This window comes from Pelodiscus sinensis, chromosome 16 (assembly GCF_052426305.1).
Source record: "Pelodiscus sinensis isolate ZL-2025 chromosome 16, ASM5242630v1, whole genome shotgun sequence".
Taxonomy (NCBI): Eukaryota; Metazoa; Chordata; order Testudines; family Trionychidae; genus Pelodiscus; species Pelodiscus sinensis.
Window position 1 is genome coordinate 8,167,841 of NC_143067.1, and position 22,352 is coordinate 8,190,192.

The window sequence follows — 22,352 nt, forward strand, 5'->3', positions numbered from 1 at the left end:
ATAAAAGGAGATGTAATAATTCTGCTTTAGTAGTATCATATAAAACATTGTAAAGTAAAGATGTAGACTAGATTATAATTGGAATAAAATCCTGTGGAAGTATCTTTTGAGTCAAAATACAAAGTACTATTTGTACAAAGGAATGATAGCTGTTTTATTCTATTTTAAATCTAGTGTATACATAAATACTGATTTTAAATGAAATTGTGACTTTGATATGCATGTAAAATGTGTGTTGTATCTTCTTTGTGAGGCATGTTTGAATTTATTTATTTATAATCTTTTCACCCTTTTCTACCTCTTCCTGTCCATAGCCACTTTGCATATTTGATCCTCACTGCCACAGTACACAGTTCCTGATGACTAATCATGCCTACTTTGCCTTTAATGTAATCTTAACTCTTGACTTGAGTTTTCATGCTATTCATTTTAGGAAACAGACCCTGACTTTGATCATTGTGCTGTCTGTATCGAGTGTTACAAGCAGAACGATGTTGTCCGCATTCTGCCATGCAAGTAAGCTAGCAATTTCTCTTCCTTTGTAAATGAATTTATTCCTAAAAAGAAGTGTGCTGATTCTTGTTTACATTCCTTTGTTTCATTTTATCTAGCATGTTCTCTTCCCTGTTATATTCCAACAGAGGTGTGCATAATATTTTACACATATATAGTTTAGACAGGTCCCTTGTCCTGGGAGCATGCAGTCTCAATAAAGTAAATACAATATACTGACGTGAGAAGGTGGGAGTAGACAGTATTGACAATAGGATCTGTAAAATTGTGGGGGGGGGGGCAAGGGCAATACACAAAGCCTCCTCCCAGTGCCTGGAGCAGAGAGCCACAGGGAGCAGCTGGCTCTTTTGAGCAGGGCTGCTGTCCAGGAGCCGCCTAGGTAAACACCTCCCACACTCCGACTCCCTACCTCGGGTCATTACCCTCTCCTGCCCTAAGTTACCACCCGAACCCTCTTCACTCTCCCCTCCCCAAGGTCAAAACTCCCTCCCAGACCCTGCACCCCCTCCAATACTCCTACCACAGGCCAAAATCCTCTCCTGCACCCATTCCCTCCACCCATTCTGCACCCCAGTTCCCTGCCCTAGCTCACAACCTTGTTCTTCACCCAAACTCCCTCTCAGACCCCACACCCTTTCCTGCACCCTAGTCTCCTACCCTGAACTCCCTTCTGCACCCTGTCCTAGACCCTGCCCTCCATAGAAAAGTATGGCCTTTGGCCACTTTCTAACATCTTAGAGTGCCCTCCTTCTCCCCCCTCCCCCCCCCAAAACAATTATTGCCCACCACCAGCCTGGAGGAATGGCAGGTGATTGGCATATGGAAAGTAGGAAGTGATTTTTAGGGGAAGTGAAGACCATGAAAAAGGCACAAAATAAGAAGAGAATAAATTAGACAAAAAGAGCAGATCCAGAACTTCAGTTAATCATAGTAAATTAAAGTAGAGATGCAAATTTCCATATAGTGGATACTGTAACCTGATATCCTGCTATGACTGTGGGTCCCAACCCAGAATTTCGCTGCCAGAATGTGCCATAAGATCAGATGAAACCTGTGAGGGTAGGATGCGGAGGAATTCTGGCCCTGGAGGTAAGGGAGCAGGGCAGGGGTTGCAGAGCCCAACCTGCACTCTGTGGCTCCTCTTTTCCAGGTGTTTTAACATGGTGCACAGGGTCACAGTGCTGCTTAGATTTGTCCCGCCCTCCTCTCTTGTCATGATGATGTGGGCTAGACAGGCAAAATTTGAATGGCTCAATGACAGTCTGCAACAAATTTCACCATTCTCACAAATCTGACCCAACTGACCCCACCAAACATGACCAACACTGATGTCCCAAAGATCACAACTCCCAGAGCTCAGCCCAGACAGCCCTGTGGGACAGAAGCTATAGGATCTGCCACTGTGGTATGCATAGTGTACTTATTAAGTACTCCTTACATAAATGTGTCTATTACATGGATGTTTTTATTTAAAGGTATTTAGTTGTTTGAGGTAAGCTGTCCTGAGCCCAAATAGGTGAGAATCAGAGATGTAAGCAGTTCCTGTTTGCTCAGACATTTCCCATTTACTAGAAATGCTGCCATCTCCATCAAAAATATTTTTTTTCAGTACAGTGTCTTGTCAGTAATTCTATACTGGCACTTAAAATGCAGCAACCAAACTCTGTCCTTGATGTCCTGTCTCAGTCTTCTCTTTTTCCCCTCCATCCCAAAGAACTTGATTTAGAACTGTGTGACGTTATCTCTGTAGCTGTTTAGTTGTGGGTTTTTTTTTTAAATACTGAATATTTTTGGAGGAATTATTTAGCCTTACCCTTTCACTTCATAACACATTTCTTTTCCTCCTCCTTCTCCCCTCCAAAAGAAAAATATGTACATTACTATGCAGACAAGATCCAGAAACTTAGCCTATGTTTGGTATGTGAATAGCTGTATGTATGATACTCTGTCACAACGTCAGAACCAGACATCAATTCTGTGTCCCTGAGGGCCATATTGAAGCTCATTATCAGTCTTGTAGCTGCTCCTGCAACCTGTCCTAGAAAGCTGGAGGCTTTTTCTTCTAACGCATAGTGAATTTTTGCTATTATAAGATATTAAAGAGACAATCTAAAATTATAATTTGTACATAGTAAATACAAATGTCTTTACCATCATGTTTAAGTTAACACATTCATTTAGCGAGGCAGAAAAATTTTATATATCAATTCACTTTCACTGTATTCTTTGTGTGTGTGTGTGTGTGTGTGTGTGTACACGTGTGTGTGTACACGTGTGTGTGTGTGTACGTACAATGACAATCAATGGAATCTCTCATTTTTAGGTTTTCATTGCTGTAGTGCATAGGTAACAAATACTGCAGAGACATGTTTGTTTAGAAATTATTTTCATCAAAACATGGTTAAACACTTGGTAGCATTTTTCTTGGTTTTAGAAATTGTAAAGGTTTGTTTTTACAGATCCTAAATTTTTTACTCAAATTTAACTTATACTTTCACTCATTTCCCCTTGCTGTTATACAAAGATATTCTGTCCTCCAGGGCCCTACAAGAATTATTACGAGCAGTTGTCAGATAGAAATTTCAGAAACTGTTTAGTTTTCTATATTCCAGGGTGCAATTCAAGAACATTCAGTTGCACAATAGTAACACTAATTATGGGTCCAGGTTAGAAAAGATTTGTTTAGAGATTCCAAGCTTTCCCACTTCTTTCCCTCCTGTCATTAAAACTTTATTTAACTGTTCTTTGAGTGATTCATGCTCATCTTCACATGGGTACCATGATAATAGAATTTCTGTTCTAACAATTTTTCATGTGGAATTATCTTGAACTAACATCTTCACAGTTTTTGAGCATAAGTATTTTCAGTTTTCTTTTCTATTGGTTTGTAGCAATTAGATTGTGGTTTAATACTCAGAGCCAAATGGTGTCAGATGATCTGTCCATGAAATGTGTTCTCTTATTTCACTTTAGAAGCAGGTATTTTTATTTTAGGTATGCTTTTCTGAGACTTGTTTCTAGCTAGTCTGGGAAACCAACAGACTTCCACATATAGAATGAAAAAAGTATCTGAAGGGAATAAGGAGCACATCTAATTCTGAGAAGGAAATTGGTTTCATTTATCAGGGTTAGACCTAACACCTGACCTTTGTGATGGTGGTAATACATTTTCTGTGGATTTCCTAAACCTACTTTGGTCCCAAAAAGAAATAAAAAGGTATCCATGCTATTATTCACCTTAAACAACCAAAAAATTAATAGTGTATTTCATCTTGCTGCACAGAGGATACAGTAAATGAAGTGGATGGCAGTTGTTTGATGCTATGCAAGTTCAATTTTCAGAACTATTCCTGCTGACATTAACACATGGAGCCCTAAAGAAAAGTAAACTTGACTTCATTGGAGGGACCAAGGCTAAATAAAATAGATTGCTTTCCCTTAACTTTGCTCTGCAATCTGCATCTCAAACTAAGTCTTTCCCAGCCTCCTTAGTCCTTTCCAAACAGTAAAGCAGGCATAAAGTATTGTGCCCCCAAAGCCTGATAGAGCTGCTGCTGACTCCATGCCAGAACCTCCTAGTCTGATCTCCACTTATAATGCATGTTTTCCTATTTCTGGATCCTAGCCTAACTGTACCTATCAAGGATTATTGTTGTAGGCAGAAAAAAAGGCCAGATGAGCTAAACTCTCTTCCGCCATATTGGACTGCCTCTTTTGGGAGTCCCAACCTACTTCTGTATCCCTGCCAGAAACCTACTCCCCTTTTCAGCAGAACACTGCACACTCATGCACCCACTGAGTGAAAACTCTCTCAGATATCTTCTAAAGTGTTAAAGTGGCAACAGGTCAGCATAAAATCCTAGTGCACAGACAGAAGTAAATCAGTGATTACCGTGTTGGCTTTTGAAGCACTAGCAAAAAGATAACTCATATGTTTACCATATGGCAAAGTGAAAAATGGGGGGTGGGATTCCAAGTAGGAGAGTAAAATATAATACATTATGGACACTTGGTAGTGACTCTTTAAAAAGAATCATGTCAGCTTAAAAAAAAAGATGCATTACTTTACCTCTCCTTTCCATTGGTGGTCCTAGAAATATCTGTTGTCTTGCAATCCTAACTTCTATTTTTAAACATTTTTCTTCTCCATGAAAAACTTAAACCCACACAAATGATGCTATTAAACTGCTGTCAAATACACAATGTCTTACCACCTTTATCAGCTACACTAATACAGATAGAAACACTCGTTTCTAATTTTTTGCCTGGGAATATTTTGTATATACTGTAAATAGAATATAAAATTGCTTGCTGATCAGTCAAACTCAAGCAGAATATCCTGCAGTTAAGTGGCTATCTTTGGAGGTCAGACTTCATGACCATAATGATCCCTTTTGGCTTTATCTTCAAATCTTCCTTGTGCATCTCTTAGATTAGCTAAGAATCTTGCTTGGCTCATAATTTTTTGCTAGTGGAACATTGTTATAGTAAAAGATTGATCTCCTATTAATCACCTACATGTAGTAACAAATAACTGGGCTGTGAAAAAAATAGAGCATTACAATATTATTATAATGTTAGATACAACATTCTTTATTAAGGTGCAGTTTTGCTTGCACTTTCCCCTCCTACGGCTAACAAGGTTGCACATACACAGTATATTTTAAAAAGTATTAAATTAATAAATGAACCATATTCTTTAAAAAGAACTTTTCTAGCCTTTTTTGATATGCATAGGTAAACTGGTCACATAATAAATACCTTTATAGAATCTTAATCTCTTTCCACACTCTTCTTTGCCATTCCACCTTCTTATTTTCATACCATAATTGCAGTCAGTGATGAAGCAATAAAAACAGTACAGTGAGTAAGCCAGACATGAAGAACTGTCTTGTAAGAAAATGATTAGAAAATGGGTAGATCAGTATTTTGAGCAAGAGGCACCCAAGGAAAAGGTTGGACTCATGTCTTTTGAAGAAGCTGTAATCATTTGACAGTGGACTAACATGGCATGTGATAACTGCAGTTTTCTTCTTTTAGCCCATTGTGAAAGTAGCATTTTCTTATGCTGCTAGAATTGTGCTCCCCTGTTTAAAGTCTTGGTCTAACACACTTACGCATTGGTGCAGTGAAATCTGATGAGTCTTGTTATACAATAAGCAAAGCCCTGTGTGCTCCATAGCAAGTTGGACCTAAATTCTATGCCAAGACTCTAGGTTTCTGGTGCCCACTGGTGTTAAGTGTTTTGTGGCAAATTGGAAATTCTGTGGCAGATTCAAATACATTCAGTAAAATTCTCCTTTTCTAATTAAATATGAAAATAATTAATATAAACAGCATAATATTCCTTGTGTATATTGTTGTTAAAGGTGATGTCTCTTCAACTTCTGGAGCATAAAGGTAGCTGGCTATGTAAATGTGTTCAGTATTCAGAGCCTGTAAACATGGCTGCTGGGTCTTTGTGCTAGGAGGACATGGGACAGTTCCAGTTCTACCCAGCTTCCATCACCACAGGGTGACGTGGTCATTTTTAGACTTGTGAACGTTTATTTAAAGTTTTTGTAGTGCATTTACCTTTATTATATAATTTTTTTTAAAGAAGTAATGTAAACAAATGTGTCAAAAAGACACAAAAGACCAGTCTCTCAGACTACACTTCACTTTTCCATCACAATATTGAGGCTAAGAAAAAAAAGGAGGGAGACAAGAATGGGGATGGGATGAGGAGGAGGCAGTGAGTTGGCGGTTTAATGAGTGGTGTGGAAAGAAAGGAAGATGAGGTTGAGATGGTTTTAGAAAAGAAGAGACAGGAGTTTGGGGAAATCAGTGAAACTAGAAAGAAAAAGAATAGAAAATGGATCAGGAAGAGGGAAGATGGCTGAGGCAGGGAAAGAGAAAGAGAATGGATCAAGGAGAGAAGGAACAGATACTGAGAATCAGAAGAGTGAAAAGAAGGCAAGGAAAGAAAGAACCAAAAGAAAGGCAACGAATTTAAAAAATACAAGGTTAAAAGCCAAATTGATACCATAAAATACATACACATTTTGGACCAGCTTCTTAATTTTCGTTCTCGCTAGGTGCAAGAATGGAGAGGGTGACTAGCCATAATGGTACCTGCCTTATTCTGGTTTTTCTGTAAATTGAAACAGCTTGTACTAATCATTTGTGGACAATTCTTGTGGAGCGACATTGTTGGGAGTACAGGCAGTCCCCGACTTACGCGGATCCGACTTATGTCGGATCCGCAGTTACGAACACGGACTGCGGGACCGCGTGGTCCCGCCGCCCGTGTACTCCCCGGCAAGAAAAGCTGCTCTGCGTCTCCCTGGTCTGCAGACCAGGAAGACGCGGAGCAAAGGGGCGCGCCTGGGCTGCCCCTCTGCCGGCTTCCCCCGCGGCTTTGTAAAGCCGCCGGGGGGGGGGGAATCGCGCAGCGGAGCAGCCCAGGCCCCACCCCCCACAGCGTTACAAAGTCGCTGGGGAAGCCGGCAGGGGGGCAGCCCAGGCGCGCTGCGGCTGTCCCGCTGCCGGCGTCCTCAGAGGCTTTGCTCCCTGTCTCCCTGGTCTTGCTGGTCTCCAGCAGACTAGGGAGACTGGGAGCAAAGCCGCGGAGGACCCGGGCGGCGGGACCGCGGTGCCGCCTGCGTCTTCCTGGTCTGCTGGGGGGGGGGGGGAGGTGCGCAGCTAGTACACCCCCCCCCCAGCAGACTAGGCTTTTCTGCGTCGCCTGTGGCAGAGCAGCTGGGACGCTGCCGGTTGGTCCCACAGCACTGCTCAGGGCGCTACTGGACCAACCCGGCAGCATCCCAGCTGCTCTGCCCCAGGCGTCCTGATTCAGCCGTTGCTGGTCAGTTTCAGCAGCGGCTGAATCAGGACGCCTGGGGCAGAGCAGCTGGGGTGCTGCTGGGTTGGTCCAGTAGCGCCGAATCGGCGCTACTGGAGCAACCCAGCAGCACCCCAGGTGCTCTGCCCCAGGCGTCCCCAAGTCAGCTGCTGCTGAAACTGACCAGCGCTGACTACAGGAAGCCCGAGGCAGAGTTGCTCTGCCCCGGGCTTCCTGGAATCAGCCGCTGATCAGTTTCAGCAGCAGCTGACTTGGGGACGCTTGGGGTTCTTAAGTTGATTCTGTATGTAAGTTGGAACTGGCGGTCAGTTTCAGCAGCGGCTGAATCTGGACGCCAGTTCCGACTTACATACAGATTCAACTTAAGAACAAACCTACAGTCCCTGTCTTGTACGTAACCCGGGGACTGCCTGTATAATGCACTGTATCCGGGCATTCTTTATTACCACCAGCCAAAAAATCTTCCTGTATTGGGGAGAGGGCATTTAGACTTACTTCCCTTTCTGGGATGGCATTTCTGTACCACTTGTGGCAGAAAGCCTCCCAGCCTAGGTCAACGGCTCCCAACTTTGAAGTTGTAGAGTGGGCTGGAGCCTAGGGCTTCAGAGACTGAACTCCAGCCCCATCTGCAACTTCAAATGCTGTCTCTCTCTCTAGCTATTTTTAGAGCACTAGCCTGAGCCCCATGAGACTGAATCTGTCAACCCAGGCGGAGCCTATAGACACCCAGAGAGGTCACGTTGTACAGCAGAGTCTCGTGTCTGTGTTTATGTACACACATGCAGAGGCTGATTGGCTCAGACATTCTAAGGGAAACAAAGTTAATTTAAAAGTCACATGCTAGAAATTCTACCAGCTTGGGGGAGTCCTTTGCTAGGGGAGGGAGAAATGGCTGGCAAAAATATGTTGATTAAAATTAGGGGAGGGTGTAATTTCGGAAGACATTGAAAAGGGTCTATAGAAAAAATGAAAATATGAGAAAAGTAGTTAGGTTTTAAATGCACAGAAACACCTTATCAGACTGTAAATACCTCTTTAAAGATAATCTCATAATATTTGCTAAGTACACATTGGAATCATATCATTCAGTGCCTGATTTTATCTGAATGGTTTTATAGCACTGAGCACTGGTGAGCTGATAACAGCATATTAAAGCTGTTTTCATACTTACATGGAGTCTTGATGTCTGCTGTTTTACAAAATATTAGATTGTCTTAAATGCACATCCCACTCTAAAATCCAGAGTGCAGTTTTTAGAAGCAACATAAGTGACTAAAAGCAATAAATGGTGTAGCACAACACAGTAATATAATTATATGTACCGCGGGATTGCAAGTTCACTTCTGTCTCAGAGGACAGCTGAATAATCTTTTCTGTGCTCTCATGAGTGACAAAAATAAAAAGTTAATAACAATTTGCCACAAAAAAAGGACATTGGGAGCGGGTTTTGTACAGTTGCTCAGGAAGGATATGCAGTGTACCAATCCCTTTTTTTTTCTCACGTTTTTCACACCACATTCATTGCCTTAATAAGAATTCTAGAATGAAGCTGAGATATCAGCATCCTGGATAGTGGAGATTATTGCATTTTCTTGGTGAAACAATCTGGCATGTTCAAGCAGTGCATTTGTAAGTTGATTAATACGGCTCACCATGCCAAAGCAGCCCATGAATGCTGGAGAGTATAGTTCTCAAGTGACTGTGAAAATATGATGTGGAGTTCCATATGTGTCTCCATGTTTACATGGTTTCCAATCCTGTGGTGCATAAAATTATGTTAATTGGTTTCTTTAGGGCAAGAGTGGGCAATAATTTTTGGTGGGGAGGGCCACTCCAAGAATTTGGAAAGTGGTCAAGAGCCGCACTCTTCCATATTAATGGAGGGGGCATGGGGTCTGGGATGGAGGTTTGGATGCAGAAAGGAGCTTGCAGTAAGGGAGTGGGGTGCAGAAGAGGGTGTGGGGTTTGGGAGGGAATTTGGGTGAAGGAGGCAGTTGTGACCTGGAGAAGGGGACTAGCGTACAAGAGGGGGTACATGTGTTTGGGCTGTGACCTATGGCAGGAGGGGGTTGTGGCTTGGAGCAGGGGACTAGGATGCAGGGGTTTAGGCTTTGATCTTGGGCAGATGATTGGGGTGCAGGATCTGGGAGGGGATATGGGGACTGAGAGTTTGGGTTGTGACATTGGCCAGGGAATTGGGGGCAGGATCTGGGAGGGAGTATGGGGGAAGGAGAAGAGACGAGGATTTGGGTTATGTGAGGTAGGGAGGGAAAGGTTTGGGGAGCCAGAGGCAGGCTCTGGCTTGGGAGACTTATCTGCTTGACTCCAGCCAGCAGCCTTGTCAAGCAGACCCCCCCACCTTCCCTGCCTCTTCACTGGTTGCAGGGGCCATGTGGTTTTTGAACAGTTATGAGCCTGAGAAGAGAGGGGGAGAGTGCTTTGCAAGCGGCCTGTAGACAACAGGCAGCTCCCCATTGGCCAGAAATTGGCCAATGGCATTGTGCTGGGGGTGGGAGCAATGTGGAAAGGCTTCTAGGTTGTTCAAACAAAGCCCTTCAGCAGCTTTTCTCAGCAGCATGTGGGAGACAGGCAAGGGAATCTCTCTGAGACTCCCCGCTGTGTCCACAGGCTGGACTTGGTGGCTTGGCAGGCCAGATCCAGCCTGCAGATGGGTATTTTGCTTTAGGGTAGCAATTCATTGCTTTTCATAACTTAAACTTCTTATGAAAACTCTAATCTGTCTTTTAGCTTGAGATGCATTCAAAATCAACTGCAATTTCCCAAAATATTACATTTCAGATATACGACAGTTGCCAGTAAAGTTTTTATGCTTTACTGCCACCTTTGCAAACTCAACCTTCGTTATTAATGTCATCAGTAGTAGTTAGGGTTGCCAGATGGTTTCAACAAAAATACCGGACACACTTGACATTACATTACATCTTATTTAGAAAATACTGGACATTTATATTTTCTCATTTATATTTTCTCAATTTGTTTCCCGAACAGAAAGCTCAAATACTGGACTGTCCGGTTCAAAATCAGACATCTGGCAACCCTAGTAGTAGAATAGGCTCTGCAGACCAGATTAGGCTCTTGGTTAAACTTGTATACCTGTACTCCCCTTAGTTGGTTTGCACAAGCTCTATTGATTAGAGCATACTTGATGAGTACTGCAACCATCTTAATACCTGTGAACATGAAATTATTACTGTAGATGAATTACATCTTTCCATTTTTAGTAATAAACCTTTTCAGGAACAGTTCTCCAGGTAGACTCCCTGGGGACTTAGTAGCTTCCTTGTGACATGCCTCCTGTGTTCTGCTTTTAATGTCTTCTGTGGTAGAGAAGGAAGAAGGAACAGGTTACTGTTATAGAACACAGGGAGACATGCCATGCTCAGCAACTCGGGGTGAAGGGTGGACAGAATAACAGGCACAACCTTGGAAAGGAAGGAGGAAGAAAAGGCAGCTATACAGAAATTTCACACCTCCCTGATTCTCAGCTGCTCTGATGGCCAGTCATGGGTTGCTCAGTAGCCTGGAATAGATGGTGCACTATTCATTCTCTCGGGTATGGCATAACAAAGCTGCTTCTCAGTTAGCTCTGTCCACCTAGTCACAGCCTACACCAAGATAAGTTTTTCCTATCCTGTACAACCACCATCTTCCTGAATGATATTAGCTACGTCAACGGAAGTACTCTTCCATCAACATAGCTGAATCTACAGAGCTGCATCTATATTGAGGATTTTGTTGCCATAACTGTGGGTATAGGTTTTTTTTCACCCCAACTGCTGACATAGTAGTGTCAATACAACTTTTCAGTGTAGACTAAGTATATTAGTGCATGTCTGTGTTGTATAAGGTAGAGAATCTACCGATACCATTTCTTACCCCAGCTATACATTGTACTTCCCTTAACCGGGACTCTGTGGTTTGGCATGGACCACAGATGTTCTTGGACCACAGAGTCAAGGAACAAGGAGGTCTGCTGGCAGGGCAGGAGCGCCATAGGGGGGCACTGGCAACTCATCTGGGAGCCCAGTGTCCCCAGAGTGTTGGGGGGGGGGGGAGGTAAAAGGCAGCATGGTGGGGAGTTCTGGCCCCAGCGACGACCATGGAGATCCGCCCTGGACCCATTCTGGCTCCAGAACCCAGGGAGCTCCAGGCCCAGTCTCAGTGGCAACCAGGGAGCTCTAGCCCCAGCTATAGAGCTCCAGCTCTGGCCCTCCACCTCAGCCCTTGACTGCGCAGCTCTGGCCCCAGCTGTGAAGCCAGGTGGCTATGGAGCTCCGGCCCCAGCTGTGCAGCAAGGTGGCTCTGGAGCTCTGCCCAGGCTGCAGAGCTCCAGCTGTGACCCTCCAGCTCTGGCAGTTTCTAGTGAGCCCAGGGGGACTGGGGCCCTAACCCAGTGGTACATGGGCCAGGAGGGAAGGACCTCCCCTGGTCCGGCAAATCCCCTCATTCAGGGCTAGTCAGGTCCCCATGGTGCCAGACCAGCGAGGTCCAACCTGTACTCGTTCTCAAAAATGTTCTACAAGTAAAGTGACAGGTCAAGGAAGGCAAAATATCTTTCTTTGCCTGAGCATGTTACTATCTTTGCACATTCCTTTCCTGTTCTTAAGCTTATAACAAAATCAGTGTTAATTACCTCCAATATTAATCAGTCTATCTGAAAGCATGTCTTTGCAAGCCGTGTGGGTGGAGATACAAATCTCTTGTCTAATGCAGATTAACGTGCTGTGCAAGTAGAAGCCTATTTTGCTTTCCCATCTTTAGAAGATTGTTTTTCCTGTGTAGAATGGTTAACCTATTTTTCCAGTTTTCAAAAGGTATGCATTGTAGGGTAAAGCTCTTACATGTTTCTCCTCCCTAGCACAAACTTTTGCCGGTTATAAGAGTCTGAAAAGAATTAACATACAATAGATTTGGTTTGCTTTTAATTGTAAGACGACATTGATTTTTAGTTTAAATTTGATTTCTAATGAGACTGTGTTCTTGCCACTTGATTGACAATGGACCTGGGTGGAGCTTGGTGACATGGGGGGAGGAGGAAAGCAGCTAACTGTGTGCAAGCAGCTGCTGCAGAGAGGCTCTGCTGCTGCTCAAGGCTGTATTTGAGACCCTGCTTTATTTAGGGGAATCTTTTCCCTCTCCCAAAAATCCAGCATAGAGAAGGCACATAGTGTCCCAGCAGCTACTTCTGAATGGGGAGGGAGACAGCCAATGTAAGTTCAACTGGGAAAGGGAAGGAAAGCTCCCTGAAGGTGGGAGTGTCAGCAGGTTGGCCAGTGTCCACACAAGCCAGTTTAAACTGATGGAAAGTAAAAAGGTGGCAGATTGTTGAAGACAAGCACTAAAAGCACTAAAAAGGCTTAGCAGTGAGCTAGGGCGATGCAACAGCAAAATCATCAAAATTGATATACAACCCTAATATGTCATAGAAGAAGTGGTAGGATTCTCTGTGTCCAGCTTCCACCATTAGTCTCTCAGTTGTAACATTTCTGACACCGTTTTGGCAATTTAATAACCCAGCTAGCATATTTGAACAATTTTAATGTGGCAGGTCTCTATTTGAGAGAGAGCCAGTTCCTAAATACTATTTCAATAGGTACTTTATAAATTGTTATATATATATCACATTTAAAAATGTTTAAAATTAAGGATGGTCATCCTGCACAGGTACAGGATCTTAACTAAACGAACATACATGTAAATTTTACCCTGCAGTTTGTGCTATGCCAACATCCAGAAGAACCAAACTTAGTTTGTAGAAAATACTCCTGCAATGATTCAATTGTGTGTTTAGGGTCTTTGTTTGTAAACCTGATATTTAGCTAAATGATATATTATCTGTAACAAAATATATAAACACTGCAAAAATATGAAGTATACTTGGAAAATATCACAGGTTATATACTGCTACTGGTATTAAATTACTAGCATTGTATTTTTGCTGGAATGCTAATGTATTCAGATGTCAGTTTAAATCCCATTAAAGACGAAATTGTGGATCTATGTGGATTCTATAGTACATATTATAATCTGATCCTGTTATTGGGACTTCAGCAGGTTCCACTGGCTTGCCTGTGTGGGTCCAAGTGCAGAACCAGGGCTTTAAATCCTATTTTTCCTATGTGAATCATGATGAACTGATGGCAAAGGAGAGCAGAACTTTGTATTTCCTTGATCAAGACAGCACTGAACACTAACAGAAATGGATTCAGTTAGCTCCATAATGTTCTTTTCTTTGTCTCTTGTAGTTTGTTGCAAGCTTCTAAATTGTTTTAATTGGAAGTTTCATTTCTGAAACCTCATCTGAATGTTAGACTGTTCCTGCTGTACGCCATGAAACTCTTGCAGGTTTATAACTTGTGGGTATCCTGTGTATTCTTTTCTAGGCACGTTTTCCACAAAGCCTGCGTGGATCCTTGGCTTAGTGAGCACTGTACCTGTCCAATGTGTAAACTGAACATTTTGAAGGCTCTAGGAATTGTTGTAAGTTGCATATTTGTGACCTGTATTACATAACTGATGCAGCCAGTTCAAGTAACTTCTTCACACAAAGTAGCTCATAATAAGAGATCCATCACAGTAAGTATGGTAGCATAACAAGAGTATATTACCCACCCGTGTTGGAGCCCTTCTTCCTAAGGTTTGAGTGTAGCCTCTGACATCTCTCTTTTTAGTCAGAGGACCTCAAGTGCATATAGAGAGTTTGAGTGCTTGGTGAATCTATTCTGCAAATATCAACTGCTAACTGATTCGCAAAGAGGCATTAAAGAATGTCTCATAGGAGACCTTTCTCCCATTTCCCTCTCTGGGGAGAAGTTCTGCTCGCGCTGGCGATTCTCAGGCAGATTATGTCCTCCATAAAAAGGGGAAAGGAAAGCTCAGTGCATCTGTAGTAACAATCAAGACAAACATAACAAGGGAGAAATCAGATCTACATTCTTAGCTGGGTAAAAACAGCACAGACTTTCTAGAAATAGCAGCAGATAACATACTGTGGGCAAGCTGTTTTTGTAATCAACATACCTGAGTTTTTTAAAGGAGGAAACTGTAATTTGACATGCCTTGTCTAAAGTTCTCACCATTGACAGAGTACACAGAAAATCAGGTTTTATGGCCCATTGTAATAAAATTATTTACTGTTAAGAATATACTTGTTTTTGTGTATAGGCACTGTGATACCAACATGTACAGCTCCCTCAACTGAATCATGATATTTCCTATACTTATTTACACACATTTTTTCAGCCTTTTTAAACAAGTTGTTTGTAACTTACTGCCAGAGAGCATAGGACCAACTTTTTATCATCGGGATGGTGGTATTATAGTCTTGTTAGTCCCAAGATATTCGAGAGACAAGATGGGTGAGGTAATGCCTTTTACTGGACCAGCTTCTGTTGGTGAAAGTCACGTGCTTTTGAGCCTAACACAGAGACCTAAAGAAGAGCTCAGGAATTTGTCTTTTCACCAACAGAAGTTGGTCCAATAAAATGTATTACCTGGGCCACCTTGTCCATCTATGACAGAGATAGCTTTTGTACATGATTCAGTGTCGTCTTTGTTTAAAAACAAAAACCTTAAGTAAGAGAGAAATGTCAAAAGTGTGTACATATGTGTGGTTTTTGGTTTTACAGACTGCCTATGTGTAGAATAACTAACACTTTAATATGAAAATGTTTTTTTCAGACAAATGTGCCATGTACAGATAATGTAGCCTTTGATATGGAAAGGCTCACCAGAGCCCAGCCAGCCAACAGACGATCAGCACTTGGTGACTTTGCCAATGACAACTCACTCAGCCAGGAGCCCCTGCGCACTAGTGGGATGTCACAGCTTCCACAGGATGGGGAAATAACTCCGAGGACAGGGGAAATCAACATTGCCGTAACAAGTAAGTATTATGGTTTCCCTGTTGTGCAGTGTTTGCTTTGCTGTGGGTCTGCACAGCAGGGCAGTGGAGAAAGCTTTCCCAGTAGAGACAAAGCTGACCTCTCTCAATACAAGAAATATACATGTTTTTTATTGAAACTGACAATTTCAGGAGCTGTGGTGCAAACACTTTTATTATGAATTGTAAATTAATTTAGCACTTCATACAATTTTCAGGTGAACTTCAAGAAAAAAAAATGCATTTGGTAACCAACATGGGAAGCATGGTTGCCAAAAAGGCATCCTCTGTTTCAACACAGCAAAACAATACTATAAGACTATTATTTAACTGATTAGTTAGTTACTAAGGTAGTTATAGGTATTATGGGTACTTAGACATTTTCTTAATTAGGGTGTTACATTTAGAACCCTTAAGGCTCCAAGTGGAGTTCTAAGAGATCAGCCTTAGCATTTGTCATACTTGCCTTTATAACTTGTGATTTTTGTGTTTGATGCTAAGGTCTTTGAACCCAGAGTAAGCTGGATGTTTTGGGCATCAAAGTATTGGAGGACAGTGAAAGCTAACTATTTGCAAGGCTCTCTTCAAAGGAAAAACTGGAGGAAATTCCACTGAAAATAAATTCCACCTAGGGCTTCTGGTATATAAACAAAGACCCTATATATGCAGTACACAGGGCATTGCATCATTTTGTAAATGCTTTAAGGCAAAGATTTGATGTATGGATGCATATTTCTATTTGACTGCATCACAGAACTCAAATCTATGTTGGAGGCAGTCGGTCTTTTCATGTTTTCTTCATTTGAATCTATTCACCCAATCTCACAAACTCGGGACGCTACTTGTATTCTTACCTATGTTAATAAGCAGAGTTACTAAAAAAGTCTGTAAAACAGTGCTTTATGGAACGCTTCGTATTATACTACAACAAAGCAATCTGTGATAGAAAACTTTCCTTTTTCCCCTTTTCCCACCCTTCCCCCAAACTCACTAATATTCAGTAGCATACTGGCCTGAGAAGTGCAAAAACAAACCCCAAATCTAGTTTGCTCATAAAACCAACAAGTCATTTTATCTTGCATCTGTCTCTACTAATCCATCCCTAATTTAGCTCTCCTGAACACAGACTAAACCTGGTAACAGCTTTTAATATTCAAAGTGTTCCTACCCAGGAGAGAGAAGTTTGCAACTAAACCAGGATAACTGCTCAACTTTCTTGATGGCAAGTGTGTTGGCTGTCTGTTCCCTGTTGTAGTATCCGGTTTTCAAAGATGGAACACCAAGGGAAAGAAAAGAGAAATATAAGCAACAGTTCATTCTGTTTGTGGTTATAAAATGAAGCCTGTTTAAAAATGCTTTGACTTTATATATTACACACATTCCTGTAGCACACTCAAAGTCTAAAATACGTTTCAGTAAATGGAAATGTTTGTAATTAAACTTACTTGCACATGCAGAACTTCTCAGTAGGAGAGAGAGCATAGAGGCTATTTAATAATGCCTTTGAGACGGAACAATTTTTTAAAGCTCATTGTCAAGATATTTTTTTACTTTCAAGCATTTGTACATATTTATAATCATTTGAAACTGAAATCTGTTTCCTTTCCAAATATCACATCCTTCCGTTATGTGGAAAATTTGTTAGTTATGCATTAGTGCTTTGGCACTTGGCAATGAATTTGTGTAAATAAAAATTTCAATAAAGTATGTTTTGGGGAAAGAATTTTTTTATACATGTGTGTCTGTATACATAACATGTATATGAAGAATCACATTTTGGGCTTACCAAACCAACCCTGACAATGTCCATATTAACTGGAAGGGGAGGAAAGCCTTCATTTTACATTTTTCCCTGTCTTACGTTTCACATTACATTGTTAAATGCTCCTTCTTTTTTGCTAACCCTTTGGTTCAGCCAGGACATACTGCTGTGCCAGGCTTTTTTTCCATACCTCTCTAAACTTCTTCTTTGCTAGCCTTCTCCAATCAGTAACTCTGTGGTTAACTTCCTTCTGCTTTACTTCCTGGTACCAATCATGGCTTAGAACCCTGTTGCCTTCTGCCAGTGGCGTTTGAGAGAAATGTTCACATCGATTTGACATAAGCCTTCTCCCACGAGTGATTTCCTCCTTTCCTTTGTCAACAGAAGAATGGTTTATTATTGCCAGTTTTGGCCTCCTCAGCGCCCTCACACTCTGCTACATGATCATCAAAGCCACAGCTAGCTTGAATGCTAATGAGTAAGTAAATATTTAGATGTGCATCTATATAGTTTTTGGTGTATGTGTCATAGGCATCATTGGGAAGAAGGGGTAGGAGGGAAAGAATGGGCAAAATGAGGTTTTCAAGGTGTGAATGCCTTTTCTCTCTTTGTAGAAGTCTTTGCTAGCACTTGTTAATCCTCATGTAACTAGATTTGCCTAAAATAGCTCCCCAGAAAGGGGAAGTACAAAAAAAGAGTAGGGTGTCTTAGAGCTTGGGGTAGACCTCACAGTTTTTTAATTGACATCCAGTCAGCTGATACTTAAGTGGTAAGCATATGTCTTTATTTCATTAGGCCAGACTGCCTGATGGCAGCCAATAGTTGTTACCATCTGGTGACTTCCTGTAGTTTCAATCTCAGTTTCTCAGATTTTTACCCACTTTTACTGTTGGCCCTCTTCATAGAGAGGAGGAAGGCTATAAATGTTACATCATTTACAGATGCTCCTTTCAGGGGATTTTGGGACTCGAGCAGTAATGAAGTCTCCATTGTTGTTTCTTACCTTGTAGCTATTCAGTGGGTAGAACATTCCAGTTTTTGGCACTGTTGATCTATGTTTTAATAGACAGTTGCAGTCCAAAATAGTGTGCAAAAGCCATGCCATCTTAATTTTGGTAGATTTTCATACGCAAAGTCTAATCACAAATATGTAGGCTGTGATTTTCAGTAAGTAGATCTTCCTACATTTGTGTCTTGCTTGTAAGTCTAGCAGGTTGCACATTATACACAGTGCTGCACATGCAATTTGTGTGCACAAATACATGCAGAACAAGTTACTAAAAATTCCAGCCACTTACATTTTTTTAATCCTTGAATTTGAGGGTCAGCATTTTCTCCCTTTACCTCTGAATGTCTCACACTAAGCTCAGATCCATTGCTGTGCTGATCCTCTTACTGAAAGTTGGCTACATGTCAAATGCAGTCTGTTGTACTGCTTGGAAAAGATCGCCTTTATAAATGGAGGTTCCTCTCTTCAGATGCTGAGATAAGAGAAGAGGAACAGTGTTTTTTCAGCTCTTAGAGACAGGGTATGGAAACAGAATTCAATAAGACTGAAGTATGAATTGATACAGCAAAACAAAGGTGGGGGAGAAAGGGTAAGAAAGAAGTGAGAAGAGAGCTATAGACAAGATGCAGTTTTTAAAACCAAATCCTCATTGTCTCTGCCATCTGGAGCTCTCTCCCTCAAAAGTGAAAGCTTTTCAATGAGGGTACCTGCAGAATAAATGAGTTGAATCCATACAGTTTGGTAAATTGTGTTCAGGAAGAGGGATAGTTAGAATTCTTTGGATCAGAACTTTGATCCTAATTTCTTCATTCTGGTTATGATTGATTGCAGTTTGCACTTCTAGATGCTAATTCCCAAGGGCTGACAGGAGAAGAATTTAAGACTTTTTAAGTAACTGATTCAATCTTTCCATTTTTTTTTCCTTTTGAGATGACATCAAATTGCAGCAAATTATCAGGAAATTGGCAAAATTAAAGATGGTGACCACCAAAATGAAGGTAGTCTGCTGCTGTGAAAAATAGCCAGCAACAGTGAAGAAGGGAACTTGTTAGAAGTTCTGTATGTATACATGAGAAATAGGAATGTCTATGTTTCTGGGCACTGCCACATGCATTAGGAAGAGGATAGAGAAAACTCAGCCAGTGTAACACCATTCAGCAGTGTACACACATAGAAGCAGAACCCATTGCATTTCTGGCACTTCCCTTTCAGCTCCCTATCTTTTCTTCCTGTTGATATTCTGTTGGTGGCTGCTTTAAAAAAAAAAAAAAAAAAAAAAAAAGTATGCAGTAGGAATGTAAAGTATTACCATTTAAATGGTTAACCGATAAGCCTGGGCTTATTGGTTGCTGTTAAATTATACGCCGTCACCCCGCGCTGCAGGCTCTGTATCGGGGCAGTTGGCGGGAGCCAGCTTAAAAGATGGCTTCTGGTGCACACCAGCTTTGGGGAGCCAGCTGCTGCCCCGCACTGCAGGTTTCACTGTATAAAGCTAATACTGTACTGCAGAGCCCGCAGTGCTTCTGGCTGTGCTCTGCTGGAGTCTAAACCACCATCTCTCCTCCTATGTTAGGCTACCTGTTTTAGGTCCATGCCCTGTGTGTGTATGCCAGTTTTTAAAAAAACAAAACAAATTGCTTCACTGCTGTGTAATATGCGAAGTGTCTGGCGAAAAGTTTCTCCTGTGTTGCTTTCACCAGATATATTGTGACTCTTCATTGTGATTTCCATGAAATGTCACAATAATAGGTGCAAAAGAGGAGAAAATCAGAAAACGATTTTACTTCTCTCTTTTTCCTATAAACATGAATGTTGAGAATGCACCAGCCAGTGAACCATAACTAAACATGAAGATGGAGGTTTCATTTTCATCTTAGACGAGGAAACAAGCAAGCAGGAAGGAGGAGAGATGTAGTAAATGAAGCAAGTGGAAGATGCTAAGTATTCTGTGATGGAATTCTCAGAGAGCATTTCTCAGTCGGTGAAACCCTTCCAAGAGATGTTCCCTGCTGCTTGCTTCCTCTTCTGTGTCTCCCACTGTTCAGACACGTTGATTTAAGATATTAGTTACTGTGTTCATGTGCACGTACAAAAGATAAATAACAGTTCCAGACAGCTCTAACCATTTTAATAATAACAATAAGAAGGGAATAACAGTAACGGGGCTGCTTTCACGTGGCCTTAAAACAGCTCATGCTATTCCCAGGCTGAACACACACTTCCAGGAACTGATCTGACTTCACAGCTGCCTTTCCTGTTAATTATTTAGATAATAGGCCAGTTTTGCTCCATATACCCAGAAGGCTACATCAGTTTCCCAGTGGTTTAGAAGTAAGACTGAAACCTTAAGGCATTGGCGTGAAGAATTCTAGTAACTGAAATTTTTCGCTAATTATAATCAATGATTTGAGAAGCACAGGTCCTGTTCAGCATTTTTAGCTCTATATAATTTGCTTATTGACTTTTGACAGTTTTTAATTAAACATTCAGTATCAACTTTAACTAATATAAATATTCTGTCCTCTTTCTTACCCCACAGAGCAGAATGGTATTGAAGAAACACTTTCTGGCAGATTGCCTTGGAGAGACACCTATTTTTTGCATCATTTATCAATCATGCAGCATATGCAGTTATACTTAGTGCATTTATTTTTATTAAAATTTGCTAATGCCAAAGCTTTGTATTAAGAAAAATGACAAAATAAACCTTTAATTATGAAATTTTTTCTCTGGCTGAATTTTATTTTCCATGAATCTTCTTCATTGAGTACTCTCTATCTTTAGTGTTTTGATTGTGATCTACTATATCAATGTGTGCAATCTTTGGTAGATCTTTATGCTTCTCTTTTTACTTTAGGACAGAAATAAGCATGATACCCACCACTGGCATGGTGATTAGTTACAGCATTACCAGAGATTGCTTCATACCAGTTAGTTATAGTTAGCCAAATAACTGGGTTCAACGTTTGTATTTCTTGATTGTTTTACAGAGTTGTTTTAAACTAAGATACTCTTTTTTGTATTACTTTGGAAAGGTAACAGCAGGATCCCTTGCCTTTGGTCCAGTCACCACAGAAAATTTGCAGTTCTGTCTTCCTTTTCAGAATGCATTAGAAGAGTAAAATCTTCCTTATCCTTCCCCAACTACCCTGTTTCACTTTTCAGAAAGTGAACTAATCTACACCGCCTCTTCCTTCCTAATGTTGCATGAAGAGGTGGTTTTCCCTCCTCTTTCAGTTGCTAAATCTTCTCACAGATCAGAAAGCTAACCAAGTAATGGTGCTGGTTTGTGTCAACTGATAGGCGATTGTGCAAAATGAAAAGGTTGATAATGAGAGAACTCTCGTCATGTCCTTTCTTGGCATTCTTTACTGAGGATTCTCATTTTCTCACACATTTCTTTATCTGAACAGAAAGTAAGAAATAGCCTAACATTCATTTAAAAAATGCATATCTTTGGTATTGGATGGAGAGCTGCTGAGCTCTGATTCACAGACAAAGGCTAATATCTGAGTTAATGAGATTGGCTGAAAGCAGATATATCAGTTGAGGAAAAAAGGCATAAGCTGATCGAAGTTAGAATCTGTTGTGGGTTTTCTCTGGTATCAAAATTTGTGACATTTTGAAATCTAACACATTCTTAATTAAAATATACTAGTTATTTCCAGCTATCAAAGAGAACCATGATATTAAACTGTGATGGGATTTAGTTTTTCAAATGTACTTGGAGTAGGGAATATTTTTTCAAGGTATGGGCACTTCTGGAATTCAGGAAGACAGCCAAAACCTGCATTAAAATAATTACTTAAGTTGTAGTGGTCAAGAAGCCTTTAGCTGAGAAGGCAGCTTTTAAAAATGAAATGTATGTATCATTGTTTCAATAATGTTAATAGGTTTTTAAAGGCGTCTTTTTGAAATTTTGAAAAACATGAATGCTGTCAATGAAGAGAGCAGTGAATGTGTTTTGAAAAATCTGAGAAATCTCGTTAAATGAATTTGTGCTCCAGGCCTGGTTCATTTTAGAATTCAATGTTTATCACGTAATGTTATTGCCAAGCTATATGACTGATGTGTAACATGATGTAAAGCACAGACTATTTAGTAAGGAGATTACTTTTCTTCTCCAGTTTCCTAAAAGCATACGGCAATTGAAATGGCTTTGAATCAAATAGCCCTTGCGCCTGCTGGGACTGTGGTCTTAAACTTATTTTTAAAGATACTGTAAACAAAAGAGGTTGTTGGGGAAAACCCTGGGTGGCTTTAGAAAGCAGATTCCTAAAACAGGGTCTGTTTTATCTATCTTATACAGAACAACAGCAAA

At 41.1% G+C, this 22,352-nt stretch overlaps 1 protein-coding gene across 2 annotated transcripts in view; it reads left to right on the plus strand.

Moving 5' to 3' along the window:
* Window positions 1-22,352, plus strand: part of RNF130 (ring finger protein 130) — a 111,893-nt gene that overhangs the window by 79,548 nt on the left and 9,993 nt on the right. The window contains exons 5-9 of one of the 2 annotated variants that reach the window (XM_075900528.2): window positions 434-516; window positions 13,762-13,858; window positions 15,059-15,263; window positions 17,407-17,500; window positions 20,571-20,752. In XM_075900528.2, coding sequence (XP_075756643.1) covers window positions 434-516; window positions 13,762-13,858; window positions 15,059-15,263; window positions 17,407-17,500; window positions 20,571-20,586 — 495 coding nt within the window. In that variant the 3' untranslated portion in view covers window positions 20,587-20,752. Of the gene's footprint in view, window positions 1-433; window positions 517-13,761; window positions 13,859-15,058; window positions 15,264-17,406; window positions 17,501-20,570; window positions 20,753-22,352 lie in introns of those variants that run through there. The other variant, XM_075900529.2, reaches the window with a different exon arrangement.